The sequence below is a fragment of the Jaculus jaculus genome, chromosome 17, assembly GCF_020740685.1.
Source record: "Jaculus jaculus isolate mJacJac1 chromosome 17, mJacJac1.mat.Y.cur, whole genome shotgun sequence".
Taxonomy (NCBI): domain Eukaryota; kingdom Metazoa; phylum Chordata; class Mammalia; order Rodentia; family Dipodidae; genus Jaculus; species Jaculus jaculus.
The window spans coordinates 52,245,087-52,265,651 of NC_059118.1; the positions used below are offsets into that span (position 1 = coordinate 52,245,087).

At 38.8% G+C, this 20,565-nt stretch overlaps 1 protein-coding gene across 4 annotated transcripts in view; it reads left to right on the top strand.

Annotated features, from left to right (window-relative positions):
- Nup153 (nucleoporin 153) overlaps positions 1 to 20,565 on the top strand; it is an 89,429-nt gene that overhangs the window by 17,811 nt on the left and 51,053 nt on the right. For 3 of the 4 annotated variants that reach the window (XM_004667932.3, XM_045136528.1, XM_045136531.1), the window contains exons 3-9: positions 11,525 to 11,773; positions 11,894 to 12,027; positions 12,107 to 12,232; positions 16,368 to 16,484; positions 16,590 to 16,634; positions 16,721 to 16,774; positions 18,727 to 18,873. In XM_004667932.3, coding sequence (XP_004667989.1) covers positions 11,525 to 11,773; positions 11,894 to 12,027; positions 12,107 to 12,232; positions 16,368 to 16,484; positions 16,590 to 16,634; positions 16,721 to 16,774; positions 18,727 to 18,873 — 872 coding nt within the window. The remainder of the gene's footprint in view (positions 1 to 11,524; positions 11,774 to 11,893; positions 12,028 to 12,106; positions 12,233 to 16,367; positions 16,485 to 16,589; positions 16,635 to 16,720; positions 16,775 to 18,726; positions 18,874 to 20,565) is intronic. The other variant, XM_045136530.1, reaches the window with a different exon arrangement.

The following is a 20,565-nucleotide window of genomic DNA, read 5'->3' on the forward strand; positions in this document are numbered from 1 at the left end:
CTGCTACTAAGTATTTTCATTCTCACACAGAAGCCCAGTCATCTGTAGCTAGGATCCCCATATGAGGGAGAACATGTGGCGCTTGGCTTTCTGGGCCTGGGTTACCTGACTTAGTATAATACTTTCCAGGTCCATCCATTTTTCTGCAAATTTCATAATTTCATTTTTCTTTACCGCTGAGTAGAACTCCATTGTATAAATGTACCACATCTTCATTATCCACTCATCTGTTGAGGGACATCTAGGCTGGTTCCATTTCCCAGCTATTATAAATTGAGCAGCAATAAACATGGTTGAGCATGTACTTCTAAGGAAATGAGATGAGTCCTTTGGATATATGCCTAGGAGTGCTATAGCTGGGTCATATGGTAGATCAATCTCTAGCTGCTTTAGGAACCTCCACACTGTTTTCCACAATGGCTGGACCAGATTGCATTCCCACCAGCAGTGCAGAAGGGTTCCTTTTTTTCCACATCCTTGCCAACATTTATGATCATTTGTTTTCATGATGGTGGCCAATCTGACAGGAGTGAGATGGAATCTCAATGTAGTTTTAATCTGCATTTCCCTGATGACTAGTGACGTAGAACATTTTTTTAGGTGCTTATATGCCATTCGTATTTCTTCCTTTGAGAACTCTCTATTTAGCTCCTTAGCCCATTTTTTGATTGGCTTGTTTGATTCCTTATTAGTTAACTTTTTGAGTTCTTTGTATATCCTAGATATTAATCCTCTATCAGATATATAGCTGGCGAAGATTTTTTCCCATTCTGTAGGTTGCCTCTTTGCTTTTTTCACTGTGTCCTTTGCGGTGCAAAATCTTTGTAATTTCATTAGGTCCCAGTGGTTAATCTGTGGTTTTATTGCCTGAGCAATTGGGGTTGTATTCAGAAAGTCTTTGCCAAGACCAATATGTTGAAGGGTTTCCCCTACTTTTTCCTCTAGCAGTTTCAAAGTTTCCGGTCTGATGTTAAGGTCTTTAATCCATTTGGACTTAATTCTTGTGCATGGCGAGAGAGAAGAATCTATTTTCATCCTTCTGCAGATATTTATCCAGTTTTCAAAACACCATTTGCTGAAGAGGCTGTCTCTTCTCCAATGAGTATTTTTGGCATTTTTATCGAATATCAGGTGGCTATAGCTACTTGGGCTTACATCTGGGTCCTCTATTCTGTTCCACTGATCTACATGTCTGTTTTTGTGCCAGTACCATGCTGTTTTTGTTACTATGGCTCTGTAGTATAGGTTAAAATCAGGTATGGTGATACCACCAGCCTCTTTTTTGTTGCTCAGTATTATTTTAGATATTCGAGGTTTTTTATGATTCCAAATGAATTTTTGGATTGTTTTTTCTATTTCCATGAAGAAAGCCTTTGGAATTTTGATAGGGATTGCATTAAATGTGTAGATTGCTTTAGGTAAGATTGCCATTTTCACGATATTGATTCTTCCAAGCCAGGAACAAGGGATGTTTCTCCACTTTCTAGTGTCTTCTGCAATTTCTCGCTTGAGTGTTTTAAAGTTCTCATTGTATAGATTCTTTACTTCCTTAGTTAGGTTTATTCCAAGGTATTTTATTTTTTTTGATGCAATTGTGAATGGGAGTGATTCTCTGATTTCATCCTCTGTGTGTTTGTTGTTAGCATATACGAAGGCTACTGATTTCTGTGTATTTATTTTGTATCCTGCTACATTGCTGTAGGTTTTGATCAGCTCTAACAGCTTGCTAGTAGAGTCTTTAGGGTCCTTTATGTATAGAATCATGTCATCTGCAAATAATGATAACTTGATTTCTTCCTTTCCAATTTGTATCCCTTTTATGTGTGTCTCTTGCCTTATTGCTATGGCTAAGACTTCCAAAACTATATTAAATAGAAGTGGAGACAGTGGACACCCTTGTCTTGTTCCTGATTTTAGTGGAAAAGCTTCCAGTTTTTCCCCATTTAGTAATATGTTGGCTGTAGGCTTGTCATAAATAGCCTTTATTATATTGAGATATGTTCCTTCTATTCCCAGTCTCTGTAGGACTTTTATCATGAAGGGATGTTGGATTTTGTCAAATGCTTTCTCTGCATCTAATGAGATGATCATGTGATTTTTGTCCTTCAACCCATTTATGTAATGTATTACATTTATAGATTTGCGTATGTTGAACCATCCCTGCATCTCTGGGATAAAGCCTACTTGGTCAGGGTGAATGATCTTTTTGATATACTCTTGTATTCTGTTTGCCAATATTTTGTTGAGAATTTTTGCATCTATGTTCATGAGGGAGATTGGTCTGTAATTTTCTTTTTTTGTTCTATCTTTGCCTGGTTTTGGTATCAGGGTGATGCTGGCCTCATAGAAGGAGTTTGGTAGGATTCCTTCTTTTTCTATTTCCTGGAAAAGCTTAAGAAGCAATGGTGTTAGCTCTTCCTTAAAAGTCTGGTAAAATTCAGCAGTGAATCCATCCGGGCCTGGACTTTTTTTAGTTGGGAGATTATTGATAACTGCTCGGATCTCCATGTTTGTTATAGGTCTATTTAAGTGATTAATCTCATTTTGATTTAATTTAGGTAGGTCATATAGATCAAGGAAATCATCCATTTCTTTCAGATTTTCATACTTTGTGGAGTATATGCTTTTATAGTATGTCCCTATAATTTTTTGAATTTCTCTGGAATCTGTTGTGATGTTACCTTGTTCATCTCTGATTTTATTAATTTGTGTCTCTTCTCTCTTTCTTTTGGTCAGATTTGCTAAGGGTTTATCAATCTTGTTTATCCTTTCAAAGAACCAACTCTTTGTTTCATTAATTCTTTGGATTGTTCTTTTTGTTTCTATTTCATTAATTTCTGCCCTAATCTTTATTATTTCTTCCCGTCTACTACTTTTTGGTTTGCCTTGTTCTTCTTTTTCCAAGGCTTTAAGGCGAAGCATTAGGTCGTTTACTTGCGACCTTTCAAATTTCTTAATATAGGCACTTAAGGCTATAAATTTACCTCTTAGAACTGCCTTCATTGTGTCCCAGAGATTTTGGTATGTTGTGTTCTCATTATCATTTGACTCTATAAATTTTTTGATTTCCTTTTTGATTTCTTCATTGACCCACTCATCATTTAGTAGTGTATTGTTTAGTTTCCATGATTTTGTGTATGCTCTATAGCCTTTCTTGCTACTGATTTGTAGTTTAATTCCATTGTGGTCAGATAGAATGCAAGGAATTATTTCAATTTTCCTGAATTTGTTAAGATTTGCTTTGTGTCCTAATATATGGTCTATTTTAGAGAATGTTCCATGTGCTGCTGAAAAGAATGTATATTCTGCAGCCTTTGGATGAAATGTCCTGTATATATCTGTTAGGTCCATTCCTTCTATGACCTCATTTAGTCCAGATTCCTCTCTGTTTATTCTTTCCCTGGATGACCTGTCAATTGATGAGAGTGGGGTGTTAAAGTCACCCACCACCACCGTGTTTGGTGTTATCTGTGACCTTAGTTCTAATAGTGTTTGTTTGACTAATTTGGGAGCCCCCATGTTAGGTGCATATATGTTTAGGATTGTAATGTCCTCCTGTTGTAGTGTGCCCTTAATCAATATAAAGTGACCTTCCTTATCTTTTTTGACTAACTTCGGACTAAAGTCCACCCTGTCTGATATTAGGATAGCAACCCCTGCTTGTTTTCTAGGCCCATTTGCTTGAAACACCGTCTTCCAACCTTTCACCCTAAGATAATGTCTATCCTTTGTAGAAAGGTGAGTTTCTTGAAGACAACAAATTGTAGGATCCTGCTTTTTAACCCAGTCTGCAAATCTATGTCTTTTCGTTGGGGCATTGAGACCGTTGATATTAAGAGACATTATTGAAAGGTGTGTATTTATGTTTGCCATTTGTGTGTGTGTGTGTGTGTGTGTTACTTGTTCTACCTGTGCTCTCTTCTGTTAACTTGTATTTGAGTATGGCTGGTTTTTTCTAGGTTCCTTATATGTGTGCTTTTCCTTTTGTTCAGCATGGAGGATTCTATCAAGTATTTTCTGTAGAGCTGGTTTTGTCTTCAGATATTCCTTTAACCTGCTTTTGTCATGGAATGTCTTTATTTCTCCATCTATTTGGATGGATAACTTTGCAGGATAAAGTAACCTTGGTTGACAGTTGTTATCTTTCAGGACTTGGAATATATCACTCCAGGCCCTTCTGGCTTTAAAAGTTTGTGTTGAATAATCTGCTGTAATCCTGATGGGCTTGCTTTTGTAGGTAACTTGATTTTTCTCTCTAACTGCTTTCAATATTTTTTCTTTGGTTTGTGTGTTTGGAAGTTTGAGTATAATGTGGCGAGGAGAGTTTCTTTCTGGGTTTTGTCTGGCTGGGGTTCTAAAGGCTTCCTGTATCTGTATTGGCACCTCTTTCCCAATTTGGGGAAAATTTTCCTCTATGATTTTGTTGAAGATGCCTACTATGCCTCTGGAGTGGAGTTCTTCTCCTTCTACTATGCCCTGAATTCTTATATTGGATCTTTTCATAGTGTCCCTAATATCTTGAAATTCCCACTCATACTTTTCTATAAGTTTGTCTTTCTCTTTGTTGGACTGCATTAGGTCTGCCACCTGATCTTCTAGCTTAGTTATTCTGTCCTCTCCCTCATCCATCCTACTGGTGAGATTTTCTACAGAGTTTTTTATTTCATTAACTGTGTTCTTCATTGCTAGTAATTCTGACTGGTTTTTCTTTATTATTTCTATTTCCCTATTTATGTCTTGTATTGCCTTCTTTATTTCATTAAATTGGTGTCCTGCCTCTTCTTTGATTCCTTTGATTTCCTCTTTGATTTCTTCTTTGATTGTTTTCATGTGTTCTTTGACCTCTTTGAACATATTTATAATTATTCTTTTGAACTCTTTCTCAGGCATTTCCTCACTGGAGGACATTTCTGATGCATTAATACTTTAGGTGGATTTATATCGTCTTGCTTTTTAGTGTTTCTTGTGTTATAATGTATATATATTTGCATCTTGGATTAAGTTAATGCTTGGATTTTCTAGCTAGCTGTATATTCTTAGCTGTATCAATTGATTTGATGTAATATATTTTCAGGGTAGGACCTTAAGGTATTAGGTGTGGCTCTTAAGACTCTCAGAGTATCTACAAAGATGTTCTTAGGGGTTGAGTTTCCCTGCTATAGGAGTATTCAAGCAGGCTGAGTGGAATAATATACTGGTAGATTCTAAAATTTAACTAAACACTGTACCCATTCCATCAAAAACAGCCCCGAGTATGTATGCAAGAGTAGTTATTATAATGACCAGATCCTCTATCAACAAAGAGGTTTAGATTTCTGGTCTGTTGAGGTATCCAAGTCAGCTTGTGACCAAGTGAGACCCTTCCCTGGTGCAATCCCAGTTACCTTGGGTGATTGTGGTCTCAGTCAAGTTGCTGCCTGGGTCGTCGGGCTGCTGTTCTGATTTCTGGAGCTGGGCACTTGCTTTTCCTACGGGGCAAACTGAGCCGCTGCCGCCGCCTCTGCAGCTGTTGTAGCTGCCACCCCCGGAGCCACCACCGCTGCTGAAGCTGCCGTTGCCGTGTCCACCGCTGCTGCTCACCCCGAAGCCGCTGCTGCGGGATCTGCCACCGCTGTCGCTCCTGGGTCCGCTGCTGCTGGGGCCACTGGTACCGGTGCTGGAGCCGCTGAAGTTGCTGCCGAATTCTGCTCCTGCTTGGGTCCCGCCGTCAGCCCAAGTGGGCGTGGCCGGGTCCCGGGCCGCTGCTGTGTTCGCTGGAGCTGGGTTCAGGCGGCGGGGGAGGGGAGGGAGCCGCGGCTGCTCTGGTTGTATCGCTTCTCCACGTGTGCTTTTACCTCGCGGTCTGCTCCTCCCTCCGTTGCTCGCTGCCGCTCTCCCCTCACGTTTCCCGAGTTGCGGAGAGCGCGGTGTGAGGGGAAAATCCCGCACCTGGCTTGTCCTGCGGCTCGAGCCGAGAGTCCGGCGGTTTTCTGCCGCTGCGCAGTTGCGGCGGGTAGCCGAGCCGCCCCGGAGCCGCTGTTCCCGCCTGTGCAGGCTCTGGATGCTCTATAACTCTTCCACTTCTCCGCTGCCGCCTCAACTTCCTATACACCTCACTTTTTAGTAAAAGTGTGTATTTTGCTGAGTTTTTTTTGGTCTTTCCCCCCCCAGGCTGCTTTGGCGTGGTACCTACGCCGCCATCTTAACCGGAAGTAACTTCAAGTTTTTAAAAAATATATTTTATTTGGGCTGGAAGCCATTTGCCTGTGAAGCCTAAGGACCCCGGTTTGAGGCTCGGTTCCCCAGGTCCCACGTTAGCCAGATGCACAAGGGGGCGCATGTGTCTGGAGTTCGTTTGCAGAGGCTGGAAGCCCTGGCGCGCCCATTCTTTCTCTCTCCCTCTTATCTGTCTTTCTCTCTGTGTCTGTCGCTCTCAAATAAATAAATAAAAAATTTAAAAAACAAAACAAACAATATTTATTTATTTATTTATTTATTTTGAGAGAGAGAGAGAGAGGGAGAGGGAGAGGGAGAAGGAGAGGAGGAGAGATAGAAAGGAGAGAATTGGTGAGCCAGGGCCTCTAGCCACTGCAAACAAACTCCAGACACATGTGCCACCCAGTGCATCTGGCTTATGTGGGTACTGGGGAATTGAACCTTGAGTCCTTAGGCTTCACAGGCAGGTGCCTTAACTGACTGCTAAGCCATCTCTTGGGTTCCAACTTCAGTTTCATTATCTAATTTTTATGATTGAAGTATGCTGTTAGCAACAACTAACTCTGTTAAGGCAGGATTTGATGGGTCTCTAAGATGACTGCTTTAATTTCATGTTTTCTGACCATCAGATGGGGCCCCAGTTTTTTTTTTTTTTATTGTGTGGTTATATTTTTAGTATGCAGTAGCATATGCATAGCAACAGAAGCTATCCTTCTAATGAGCATGGATTAACTAAATTAACTAAAAATTAAATTAACTAAATTGAGGAATTAAGTTGTGAGACACATGGAGAGTTTCTAATTCAACATCTGTAAAATTCCTTTGTATATTTTTAGGAGCTTAGATTTTATTCATTAATAATTACCAAATTTATGTGGTGGAATTTTTTTGCTGCATTTATTTTAGATACACCTTTTTTTGGTGGGGGGCTGTTTGAGGTAGGATATCATTCTAGCCCAGGCTGACTAGAAAAATCATCCCAGGCTGGCCTCAAACTCTTAGTGATCTTACTACCTCTGCTTCCCAAGTGCTGAGATTAAAGGTACCACGCCCAAGTATATATACCTTTGTAACTTCTAAAATCGTTAGGGAAAATTACCGTAGAACTAAATAGAGGTTATAACACCAGATCCCTAGGTACCCATTATCCAGCTTCAACAATAGTCACCTATGGCTGGTTTTGTTCTCATTTTCCATATCTTTTTTTTAAAAATACTTTTCTTGATTTATTTGCAAGCAGAGGAGAGAGAGAATATGAATGAGAGTGGGTGGACCAGGACCTCTAGCCACAGCAAACAAACTCCAGAAGCATGCACCATCTTGCTTGTGCATCTGTCTTTATGCTGGGCTCAGGTTGTTAGGTTTTGCAGGCAAGTGTCTTAACCACTGAGCCATCTCTCCAGCCCTCTTTTGCCATGTCTTTATTCAACCTTTTCCCACTAACTTTTTTGATTATTTATTTGTTTTGCATTGCTGGGTATCTAACTTGGGGCATTTTAAAACTTAATTTTAATTTAATTTATTTTTTTTGGTTTTGAGAGGTGGGGTCTCTATCTCAGGCCTGGAATTCACTGTGTAGTCTCAGGGTGGCCTTGAACTCACAGTGATCCACCTACCTCTGCCTGTCGAGTGCTGGGATTAAAGGTGTGCACCACCATGCCGAGCTAAAACTTTATTATTTTTATTTGCAAGGGGAGGGTTTAGAAAGAGAATGCCCCTGCAGATTAGCTCCAGAAGCCTGTAACACTTTGTACATCTGGCGTTCCACGGGTACTGAGGAGTTGAACTTGGGCCAGCAGGGTTTGCATATGCTGGGCAAGCAAATTATAGGCAGCACTATTTTGCATGTGTGTGGGGGGCTTGGGTTGTTACGTGTGCATATGCACATGTGTGTATATATTTGCATGCTGAGGCCAGAGGAGAACTTTGGGTGCCTTTTTCTATATCTCGTTCTTGTAGATTCTTGGGTTGAGGGGTCTTTCAACCTGGAGTTGCTTATTTATTTATTCTTTGTCAGTTAGTCCTAGAGATTCTCAGGGGTGGTGGTGTCCCTGTCCTCACCTACCCAGAGCTGGAGTTACAAACATGTGACCAAACCTACCGTTTTACTTGTTTCAAAATCCATAGATCTCAGACCCTCTACCTAACCTCTGAACCATCTCTCTGGCCCGTGAGCAGACTTTCATATATATATATTTCATTTATTTATTTGCAAGCAGAGAGAGAGAAGGAATGAGAACGGGCTCACCAGGGCCTCCTGCTGCTCTAAACAAACTGCAGATGCATGCACATCTGGCTTTATTTGGCACTGGGGAATCAAACCTGGGTCCTTAGGCTTTGCAGGCAAGTACCTTAACCCCTGGACCATCTCTCCAGCCCCTTAAGTAGATTTTGATACCAATTTAAAAATCTTGATAGCATTGTTTACCCTCTTTCACCTTTTAGATTTCAATCTTGCTCCTGTCTTTAAGCTTGTGAGTTTCAGGCAGCTCTTAAAATGTGCTTTGACTTTTCTCAAGATACTTATTTGATGTTTGCACCTCTGTAATGTTTTTAAACCACCAAGGATAACTCTTTTTTTAAAATTATTTATTTATTTGAGAGAGAAATAGAGAATAGGCATGCCAGGGCCATCAGCTGCTGCACACAAACTCCAGATGCATGTGCCATCTTGCGCATCTGGCTTACATGGGTCCTGGGGAACCAAATCTGGGTCCTTTGGCTTTATAGGCAAATGCCTTAACCACTAAGCCATCTCTCCAGCACCCCACCGCTGATAACTCTTGATGAATATAGACCTTTCTAGATATGACACCAAAATCAGCTTTATTTACTCTGTGAATCACGACATTTAAGTGTAAAATGTGTTCTCAAAAACCTTAGATATATTTACTGTTGTAGTGTCAAATTGCAGGAAGCTAAAAATAACTAAGAAATAACAGTCATGAATGTTTGCTAAATATGTGTTTTTACAAATAGAACTTTCATATTAATAGCAACAGCAGGGCAGGAAAGTTGTATATTCGCCAGTATCGCAGTGCAGTAACAGCAGAATTGTGGCTCACTTGAATGTTGCCTGCAGTGCCATGCCCATGTACCTCTGTTGACTCTCAGTGGTGAGGAAACACTAGCCTAGTGGAATAGAACAGTGAGGAAAACATACAGTGTTCCTGGTTAAGGTTTCCTTGGATGCAAGCATTGAGGCTCCTGAGAGGTTGGCAGTGGCATGTCTGGTATTGGCAGTGAAGGCCAGTTGTGGGATACTTCATCTGACTGACACTGTGATAATGTCCATTGTATACTTACAGACGTGGCATTGATAACCAGTGTGAGTCTGTACGTGACATAGCCTTGTTCAGTTTTAATGTTCCATATTGTGTCCTATTCAGCCTAATGTGGAGGGCAAGGAAATTCTGTAAGCAAGCGAATCGGCATACGCCATACTTGTAGATATCTTCCATGCTAGTTGTCTTGTCACATTTATTTATTTATATATTTATTTGAGACAGAGAGGGAGAGAGAGAGAATGGGTGTGCCAGGGCCTCTAGCGACCACAAATAATGTCCAGTGCAGGTGCATCTGTCTTACGTGGGACCTGGAGACTCTACTTAGGCTTTGCAGGCATGCACCCTAACCGCCATCTCTCTATCCCTGTCCTGTCACTTTTATCCTGTGGGATAAATTGATTCTGAGATAAGACAGTGGAATAGGTAAAAGGCACCATCTGCTATAATGAGTTACAATAATTAGAATACTTCATGCCCTAAGAACCATTTCAACCTCTTTGTGAAGGGGTAGAAAATGAGTCCTGCCTGTAGGGTTCAAATATTTGTTTGCTTATTTGTGCTAGGGCTTTGCATGTACATGCTAGGCAAGCAGTCACTGAGGTACATCCCCATCCTCTGTTTAATTTTAAAATTTTCTGTGGTGCTGGAGAAGGAGCCCAGTGCTTCATGCGTGCTAGGCAAATACTTTGCCACTGAGCTACAGTCCCAGCCAGCCTTCTATTGGAATTTTAAAAAATAATATGTTTGGAATTGGGAAGATAGGTCAGCAGTTATAGGTGCTTGTTTGCAAAGCCTGCTGACCCAAGTTCAATTCTTCAGCAATACATGTAAAGCCAGAGAGGCATTCATTTGCATTGGGTGCCTCACCCAACATATACGTTGTGTAGACTAGGCTGACCTCAAATAGTTCTTCTGTGTGGGCCTTCCTAGTACTGATGTGCCAGTTGTTTGCTACCACGTCTGACTGCATAAGTAGGCAATGACTGAAGAAATACAAAAAGCCAGTTAATATTAAAAAGGTTGTTCAGAAGCACTCTGGTTTAAAGCAATACAAATCAAAAGTATGGCGCCATTTCGACATTACTTTGACCGAATTCAGAAAATGTTAATAATAATCAGTTTTGGTGGTTATAAGGAGATGTGTTTAATGCCATTTGCTGTTTGTAGGAATACAACTTAACATGAAATCCTTTTAATCACAGTTGATTACTCTGTCATGAGAAACAATGACCATGTGGTTGATTTAATAGGACAGGGCCATTCCATACATAAAGTGCTTATGCCATTGTTTCTCAGGATACCTATGGAGATTGTTGGACGGCCGTCTTACTGCATCTTCTTGTGTGTGGTCAGAAATGTTTGATAGATTCTCCTCAGGCTTATTATATGTACTTAATGAAGAGAACTTTGTGTATGTGTGTGCATGTGTGTTATTAGGAAATCAAGTAAATGGTTATAGCCACTATGATTGTTTTAGAAGGGACTATCCTGTAGAAACACAGTTGGTAATGTGACATGAAGGACATAGAACAGCATACACAGTAGTAAATGTTTAGGGAGAAATGTATATTTAAGTGCATATAAAGTATCTGGGATGACATTCAAATTGGGTTAGTGGCTATGTTTTGAGGAACAGGTTATGCATAATTGTCTTATTACCTTGGCATCTTTGTTTTTATTTGTAGGCCTTATAATAATACTTATTTAAGGAAAATCAAGAACCATGGGTTGTGTGTAATCTTAATATATTTTGATGCTAGGTTAGATAACTTAATTTTAGTTAATTGAAAACTTGTTAGGCTAAAGAATATTTTAAATAGGACTAATCATGAGAAGTGTCATCAATTTCATTGGAAGCTATTTATGTACTATGTAGCCTTGACCTTTTTCAGCCTCCCTAATGCTAATATTATAGGTGTGTGCCACCATGTTCAATAGTAAAAGATGATTTTGTTATGCTAGTTCCTGCTTTTTTTTAAAAAAAATTACAAACAGAAAGAGCTTTTTAAGTTGTACATTTATAATATCATTGCTGTTTTAAGAACCATCAACCACTAGTACAGCTTCGAATTATCCGGATGTATTAACGAGGCCCTCTCTTCATCGGAGCCATCTGAACCTGTCCATGTTAGAATCCCCTGCGTTGCACTGTCAGCCATCCACGTCCTCTGCATTCCCAGTCGGCAGTTCTGGATTTTCCCTTGTGAAGGAGATTAAAGATTCTACCTCTCAGCATGATGACGATAACATCTCAACTACCAGTGGCTTTTCTTCTAGAGCCTCTGATAAAGGTATTCTTGTCATTTGTTTCATGTTCTTTTTTTTCAGGCCTAGTTTTAATTTTTATTTTCCTTTCTAAATCTATGGTCTTATAATTGGTGCTGTTACTATTAATTATGAATTTTTTTCAGATATAGCTGTTTCAAAGAGTACATCCTTGCCTCCTCTTTGGTCCCCAGAGGCTGACCGTTCTCATTCACAGCACGCTGCCACCAGCTCAAAAAAGCCAGCATTCAACTTGTCAGCCTTTGGAACGCTTTCCTCTGTGAGTACTGACTGGTCTGGATTTGGTCACTAGTTTTTAAGTATTTGTGTTTATAACCTGTCATTTTTCTTTTGTACAGTCACTTGGGAATTCAATTCTCAAAACAAGTCAGCTTGGAGATTCTCCCTTTTACCCAGGAAAGACAACATATGGTGGGGCAGCGGCTGCTGTAAGACAGACGAAAGTACGAACTACACCTTACCAGGTTGGTTAAAGGAGAATTGTTGATAAGCTTACTTCCCTACACTTAGACACTGACTACTGACACCCAAGAAATAGATTAATTTTATTTATGGGCTATTTATGAGGATTGTATTTTAAAATTTAGAAGGCAGGCCTGGAAGGATGTTTTAGTAGTTAATATGCTTGCTTTAAAAATTAGAGTATATGATCATTATTTTAAAACAGTTACATGAACATTTCTGAATGCAAATGTTGCGCAAACATTTCCATCAGTAGAACTCCCTTCAATTCTACCTTATATTACCACTCTCTCACCTAGTTACTTGTGCTTTGGGCATTTTCAGAATGTTATATATCAATTTAGTCATTCAGTAGCCTTTTGAATCTGGCTGAATCAATGTAGCATAAAACATTTGAGAGATCAGTCTGGTTTTGCTTATATTGTTCCTTTTTTAAAAATGTATTTATTTATTTATTTGAGAGAGAGAGAGAGCATGAGCATGACAGGGCCTCCAGTCACTGCAAATGAACTCCAGATGCATGTGCCCCCTTGTGCATCTGGCTTACATGGTTTTCACTCAAAACATTTATTTGAGAGAATAAAAGAATCAGGAAGGAATAGAGAACAAGTGTGGGTATGGGTGCTCCATGGCTTCCTGCCATTGCATATGGTCTCTGAATGCATGCACTACTTTGTGCATCTGGCTTTTGGGGGGCTTCTGGCTGGGGAAGCAAACCCAGGTCATCAGGCTTTGCAAGCAAGCACTGTATAGATCAGCATTTATTTGAAGTACTATTTGTTAAAATGACTCCGATCTTCCTTGACCTAATTTTATACCTTTGTTGACAACCAGTTGACTTGGCTCTTTGTGACTTTCTGTGTTTTACATTGCTTTCTGGCTGTCCTTAGATCCTCACTGCACTGTCTTGATAGCTTTAGCTATAAGGTAATTGTGAGTCATTAATATTGTTATTTTACATTCTTGTTTTGGCTTTCCTGTGTTCTTTTGTTGCTTAGGGTTGAACCAAGGGCCTTGTACATGCTAGGCAAGTGTCCTACCATCAACCTACAACTTGGCCCTTTGTTTTCCTGCCTCCTTTGCTTTTCCATAGAAGGAGAAAAATTGTGGCTTTTGCAGCGGCTGCTAGAAATTGAGTCTAAAGTTCAGTTGATGAGAACAGACATCTTAATGAAATGGTTTTCAAATCCTTAATAAAAGAAATCTTTAAATAACATGTAGGCCTTTAACATAACTTTGTTAGATTTATACCCAAGCATTTCATGTGTATTGACCAAAACTAGATAGCTTCTATTCAGTATATTTACTTATTTATTTATTTATTTTTGAGGTAGGGTTTCACTGTAGGTCCGGCTGACCTGCAATTTGCTGTGTTGTCTCAAGGTGGCCTTGAACTCATGGCCATTCACCTACTTCTACCTCACCCCCAAAGTGCTGGGATTAAAGGCATGCACACCACCATGCCCGTCTTCCAGTACTTTTTAGTTTTTTGCTTAAATATCTTCCAGCAGTAAACCTTAAGGCTGAAACAAATTTGTTGAATTTTAGCAAAGTATCAAATGTGTCCATATTCTCAGGTTGTATCCTGGCTTGGGGCAGAACCCTGAGTTTCCCTCTGGTCTTAGGAAAAAATAGGGAAGTCTTTTACCATATTTCCTGTTTAATCTCATACTTCAGGTTCTAGTCAGTATAAGAAGCATTAAAAAAGATATGGAATGCATACAGATTGGAAAGGAAGACAGAAAGATTATGTATTTATTCACATTTCTCCATCCCCACCAGAAGCTACCATAACTGAGTTTAACGAGGACATATGATAGAAGGTGTATATACATATACATATGTGTGTGTGTGTGTGTGTGTATATATATATATATACACACACATGTATGTATGTATATGGCCTCTATATATGAAGTCATTTGTATTTATGTATATAATAACAAAGAATTGGAAATTGAGCAACTTAGTAAATACAATTTAAGATAAATTACACTATTCTGTGCTTTGCCCTGCTATTTCTTGCGGAAGCTATATAAGCCTATAGGTTTCTTAGCTGGAATTAACTTTATAACACAGGGCTGTCAAGTAACGTGAAGCACTGAGGTATGAATCTGGCAGTCTGCTCCATCCAAGAAATTCTTTTTTTTAAATAACATTTTTATTTTATTTATTTATTTGAGGGTAACACATACAGAGAGAGAAAGAGGGAGAGAGAAAGAGAGAATAGGTGCACCAGGGTCTCAAGCCACTGCTCATGAACTTGTGTGCACCACCTGTGCATCTGGCTTATGTGGGTACTGGGGAATTGGACCTTGAACCAGGGTCCTTTGGCTGCACAGGCAAGCGCTTAACCACTAAGCCATCTCTCCAGCCACCCCCCCCCCAAGAAATTCTTAAATAAGTTGTTACTTTCTTGTAGATTGCTGTGGTACTTTTATGGTATAGATTATGACATTTTCAAGATGGGAAAGATCACAAGTGTACATGTAGATGACAATCCGTGACCAACATAGAAATTGGAAATTAGTGTACTTGAATATTCAGTTTTGTTTTAGGGTAGTAACCTATACTCTTGACTATAGGAGTCTTCTAAATTTGATTAATAACTCTTATGAGACTGACTTAAGGGGGTGTTTCTGAGAGTCAGTATTTGTTATATGAGAAAAGGCAAACTTGTTGGATTACACAGGCGACTTTTTTTCTTTTATTTTTTGTGAGGTAGGGTCTTTCTCTAGCCCAGCCTCACCTGCAATTCACTGTGTAGTTGCAGGGTGTCCTTGAACTCACAGCTATCTACCCCTACCTCCCAACAGACAGCATTTTAAAAATCTTAAGTTGAAAATATTGTTCTTAGTAAAGTTTTTAATAGTTAAAATAGTTTTGGCATGTTAGAAATTTGTGATTTTTTTCCTGGCTCTGGGATTTAAAATTCTCAACTACCTTGTCCACCAAACTGTATTTTTAATGTTGAATACTAAAATATTCTTAAAATCTTAACACAGGCTTATTTATACACAGACACATTTATTTGAAATTCAGTGTTGATTTCTTTTTCTCTTTTGTTTTTCTTCATGGTGGTGGATCAAACCCAGGGTGCTAAGGGTATCAAACTTGCCAGACAAATACTCTACCACTGAGTTACACCTTTTTGTTTAATTTTTAATTTTTTTGAGAAGCCTTGACCACTAAGCCATCTCTCCAGCCAACTAGGCATCATATTTAAGATAGAAGATATTTATTAAAATTGGGTTACATTTTGATATCTTATTGGCATTTTTAATGTGGTATCCACATGATTATTGGAATCTTGTAATGCATTCTTTAAAAAAAGTATTTTTATTGGAATTTGTAAAACCAACCCTTTTGTATTAAAAGGTACTTACTTGCTTAGTTTTTTCTTTGTGGGTTCTTTTTTTTCTTTTCCCTGTTTTGGTTTATTGAGGTAGGGTCTCATTCTAGCTCAGGCTGACCTGGAATTCACTATGTAGTCTCAGGGTAGCCTTGAACTCAAGGCAATCCTACCTCTGCCTTCCAAGTGCTGGGATTTAGGCCATCACTCTCTGCTTGTAGGATTTTTCTTTAACCTCAATTTTAAGAAAGATTACATCCCCCCCCCCCCCCCGGTCTCTCTAGCTCATGCTGACCTGGAATTTACTGTGTAGTCTCAGGGTGTCCTTGAATTCACGGTGATTCTCCTACCTGTGACTGGAGACACATGCAGGTATCTAGCTTTATGTGGGTACTAGAAAATCAAACCTGGACCATCAGGCTTAGAGCCATCTTTCCAGCCTTCTAGTCAAATTTTTAACTCTCAGAGTAACATGTCTTAATTTGTCATTAATTTTTTGGTTTAAGTATCAAGGGCAAGTGAACCAAGACATTGGTAGCTACAAACTCCCATTTCTGTTACTTAATAGACTGACCAAGTTTTCTTTAGAGTGCTGCTATCACTTCTCATTTCCCAGGCTGAAGAATAGATTATCAGTAACCTGATACCTCCCTCAGATAAGTTGCTGTTAAAATAATAATGTTGTTTCACTTTGCAGTCTCTTCTATCTTGTATGTATTTACATTGTCTGACATCTGTACCTTAGATTATACAAAACAAGAAGTGATACAAAGTTTACTTTACAGGCACCAGTTAGAAGACAGATGAAAGCTAAACAACTGAATGCTCAGTCCTATGGTGTGACCAGTTCTACTGCTCGACGAATATTGCAGTCTTTAGAGAAGATGTCAAGCCCCCTCGCGGTAAAAAATTAGTCATACTGGCTTGGGGTGGGGATAAAGTTTGAGTTGACTGAAAAAAATCTTAATTTTATCATTTCACAATAATTAATTTTGTTATAATAACAGGATGCGAAAAGAATTCCATCTGCTGCTGCTTCTCCTCGGAATTCTGTGAGTTGACTTTTAAAACTGTTGCATGATATGAAAGTCATATTTTTCAGCTTTCCATCTATTCTAATATGATCTTATTTTTTCAGCCTCTTGATAGAAGTGGGATAGATATCTCAGCTTTTCAGGCCAAAAAAGAAAAGGTAAATTATTTAAGTATCAGCCGTTTTGTTGTACTTGCAATTAGCAAGTACATTGGATTTAATTATCATAAGGGGATAAAATTGAAAAGTGAGATATTTTTACTCTGGACACTTGTAGCTTTGTCTGAAACCCGTAGGACAAGCCTCATGTGAAGTTCATTCAGTGTTTTCTGGTTATTTCGCTTTCATTTTGGTGTTTGTGACCATCTTTGTGGCTTATTCCCTCTATCTTTTCATAATTAAAACCAAGAGTGAACAAAGCTAAAGTGGTTAGGAATTAGAAGTTCAGTGAACTAAGTCCCTATGGGAATAGTATTTTTCATTATTCAATATGTGAAATCTGTTGTGTATTGTAGAGTTTCAGTGCAATATGCCAAGAGACACTTTGTCATTTTGGTTTTGTTTTTTTTTTGAGGTATTGTCTTACTGTAAGGCCAGGTTACCTGGAATTCACTATGTAGTCTCAGGGTGGTTTTGAATTCAAATCCATCCTCCTACCTCTGCCTCCAGAGTGCTGGGATTAATGGCATGAGCCACCATATCTGGTTTAAAAGATACTTTATGTGGCTCAAATAAACTTCTCAGGTTGTCATGGGGAAAAAAATAAATAGTGATAATATAACTGTAGCTAGTTTGTCTTTATGACTGGTGGGTTCCCCTTCTGGGAAAGTACATTACTAGATCCTTACTTATGAAAGCATTTATTTATTTCAACACTCAACTCCCCAAAAGTCATTATTAAAATTACATAACTGAATTTAACTGTACACAAGATATTATAATGATACAGTATAAACTGAATTGGTAAAGAGAAGAAAGCTAAAATTGAATTGTTTTTCTTAGTGTTTTTCAATTTCTAGGATTATCTACAATGATGTTTTTAATCAACTGAGGAGAATCTACTGTGATCTGCCAAAGAATGTGTCATAGCTTATTGTCAATAAAATCTTTATAGTTTAATACAGTTTAAAAGCTTATGAGTGTTATGAAAAAAGCCAAAATACAATATTGTAGTTCATGTATCACAGATGTAATGAACAGTCTACAAAATAGACTTTTTCATTTTGAATTGTATAATTATACCCATGAAAAGGATTTAGGGAAGAGCTAGTACTGTACAGAGGTTTTGCCCTGAAAACAAGTGTTGTGCACAGCTGTTGCTGAGGAAAAGGACTGTATTCATAGTAGTAGAATCTCTGGACACTGGATGTTTTTTGGTTTATAGTGATCTTAACCCCAGTTGGATTTTTTTTTACTATATTACAGTGTAGCAAAAGATGATTAACCAAGCACTTTTGTATATAGACAATAAAACCAGTTCATTTCTGCAAGTCTTAATAACATTTTATTACTTAGACTAAAAGGACTGGTTTTGTTTGCTTTTTAAATGAAAAATGAAAACAAAAATTTACTTCAAGGATTTGCTCATTGACTTTAGGATCTAAATAATTTTATAGCATATTAAAAAGTTCTTGATTTTTTTTTTTTTTTTAATTTTTTTGAGGTAGAGGTCCAGGCTGACCTGGAATTCACTATGTACTCTGCCTCCCAAGTGCTGGGATTAAAGGTGTTCACCATCATGCCTGGCTTAAAAATTCTTAGTTTTAAATAAAGGAAAATAGATAGTAATTTGGGGATGATGAGATAAAAAAGAAATCACATGTTCAGACTTTTTAATGTAAAAGCTTAGATTAATTGAACTCTAATATTGTATAGATTGAGTCTGGGATAAGTCAATGTAAACTATTTGAGTTATATATATATTTGGATATATGCATATAAATAAGCATGTCCTTGTTTGTATCCATTTTTTTATTGGCAATTTTCATAATTATAGACAATAAATCATGATATTTGTTTTTACTTAGTTTCTAGGTCACATTTGTTTTTGAGAAATAATTTTCAGATCTGCCATTGATGTATGAAAATGATTGTCTTTGTTTTCTTATAAGGTGGACTCTCAGTATCCCCCTGTTCAGAGACTAATGACCCCAAAGCCAGTCTCCATTGCAACAAATAGAACTCTGTATGTTAAACCATCTCTGACCCCATCTGGTGAATTAAGGAAGACTAATCAAAGAACAGATAAACAGCCAAGTGTGAGTCTATTATTATTGTTGTTGTTGTTGTTATTATTTTGGTTTTTAGAGATAGGGTCTCACTGTAGCTCAGGCAGACCTGAAATTCACTATGTAGTCTCAGGTGGCCTTCAACTCAAGGTGATCCTCCTACATCTGCCTCCCAAGTGCTGAGATTAAAGGTGTGTGCCACCACACCCGGCTAACTTTATTTTTTTAAATACCACTCTTGAATATTGATTAGAGTAAGAAAAAACAATGTAGTGCTGGGGATATAGTTTAGTTGGTGGAGTGCTTGCTGGCCTAGTATGCATGAAGCTCTGGGTTTAAATCCAGCATAAAATTAAAAACACTGCAGGGGCTGGAGAGATGACTTAGCAGTATGGTGCTTGCCTGTGAAGCCAAACAACCCAGGTATGGTTACCAGTACCCATGTGTGCCAGATACATAAGGTGGCGCATGCGTTTGGAATGTGTTTGCAATGGTCGGAGGCCCTGGCAGGCAAGACTATTCTCCCTTTCTGTCTGCCTCTCTCTCACTCTCTCAAATAAATAAGTTTATATATATATATATATATATGTATGTGTGTGTGTGTGTGTGTGTGTGTGTGTGTGTGTGTGTATGTATGTATGTATTTTTTTTTTTTTTTTTTTTTTGGTTTTTCGAGGTAGGGTCTCACTCTAGCCCCAGCTGACCTGGAATTTCACTATGGAGTCTCAGGGTGGCCTCGAACTCACAGCGATCCTCCTACCTCTGCCTCCCAAGTGCTGGGATTAAAGGCGTGCGACACCACGCCCGGCCAAAATATTTTTTTAAAATGACAAAAACCAGCATAGAAGTAATGCTTGTAATCCTAGCACTTGGGAGGTAGAGGTGGGAGGATGAAGAGTTCAGGATCCCCCTGGACTGTAGCAAGTTCAAGGCCAGCCTGGAATACATGAGACTATCTTGAAATGTAAAAAGAAAAAATACAACACTGGGCTGGAGAAATGGTTTAGTGGTTAAGCGCTTGCCTGTGAATACTAAGGACCCCTGTTCGAGGCTCGATTCCCCAGGACCCATGTTAGTCAGATGCACAAGGGGCCACATGCATCTGGAGTTCGTTTTCAGTGGCTGGAGGCCCTGGCACGCCCATTCTCTCTCCCCCCACATTCTCTCTCAAATAAATAAATAAACAAAACCCAAAAGAAAAACCACAATACAAATTTACTGGATTTTATACAACATTTTCATACAGGTTTGTAGTCTACATTGTGCATATTCCTTCCTGTGCTCCATACACTCCCCTGGCCCTCCTGTTTGTCCTCTTTGTCCTTGGGTAGTTCTTGAATTTTCATGCCATGTAGACTGATGTGTTTTATATACTTAAAGAAAATCTACAAACAAGAGAAACCATACATTTATCTTTCTGACATTTGCCTAATGTGATTGTCTCTATTTGCATCCATTATCCTGCTGAACAAAATTACATTATATGTTTATACCACATTTTCTTTTAAAATATTTTTTATTTTTATTTATTTATTTGAGAGTGACAGAGAGAAAGAGGGAGAGAGAGGAGAAAATAGGCACGCCAGGGCCTCCAGCCACTGCAAATGAACTCCAGATGTGTGCACCCCCTTGTGCATCAGGCTAACGTGGGTCCTGGGGAATCGAGCCTTGAACTGGAGTTCCAAGGCTTCACAGGCAAGCACTTAACGGCTAAGCCATCTC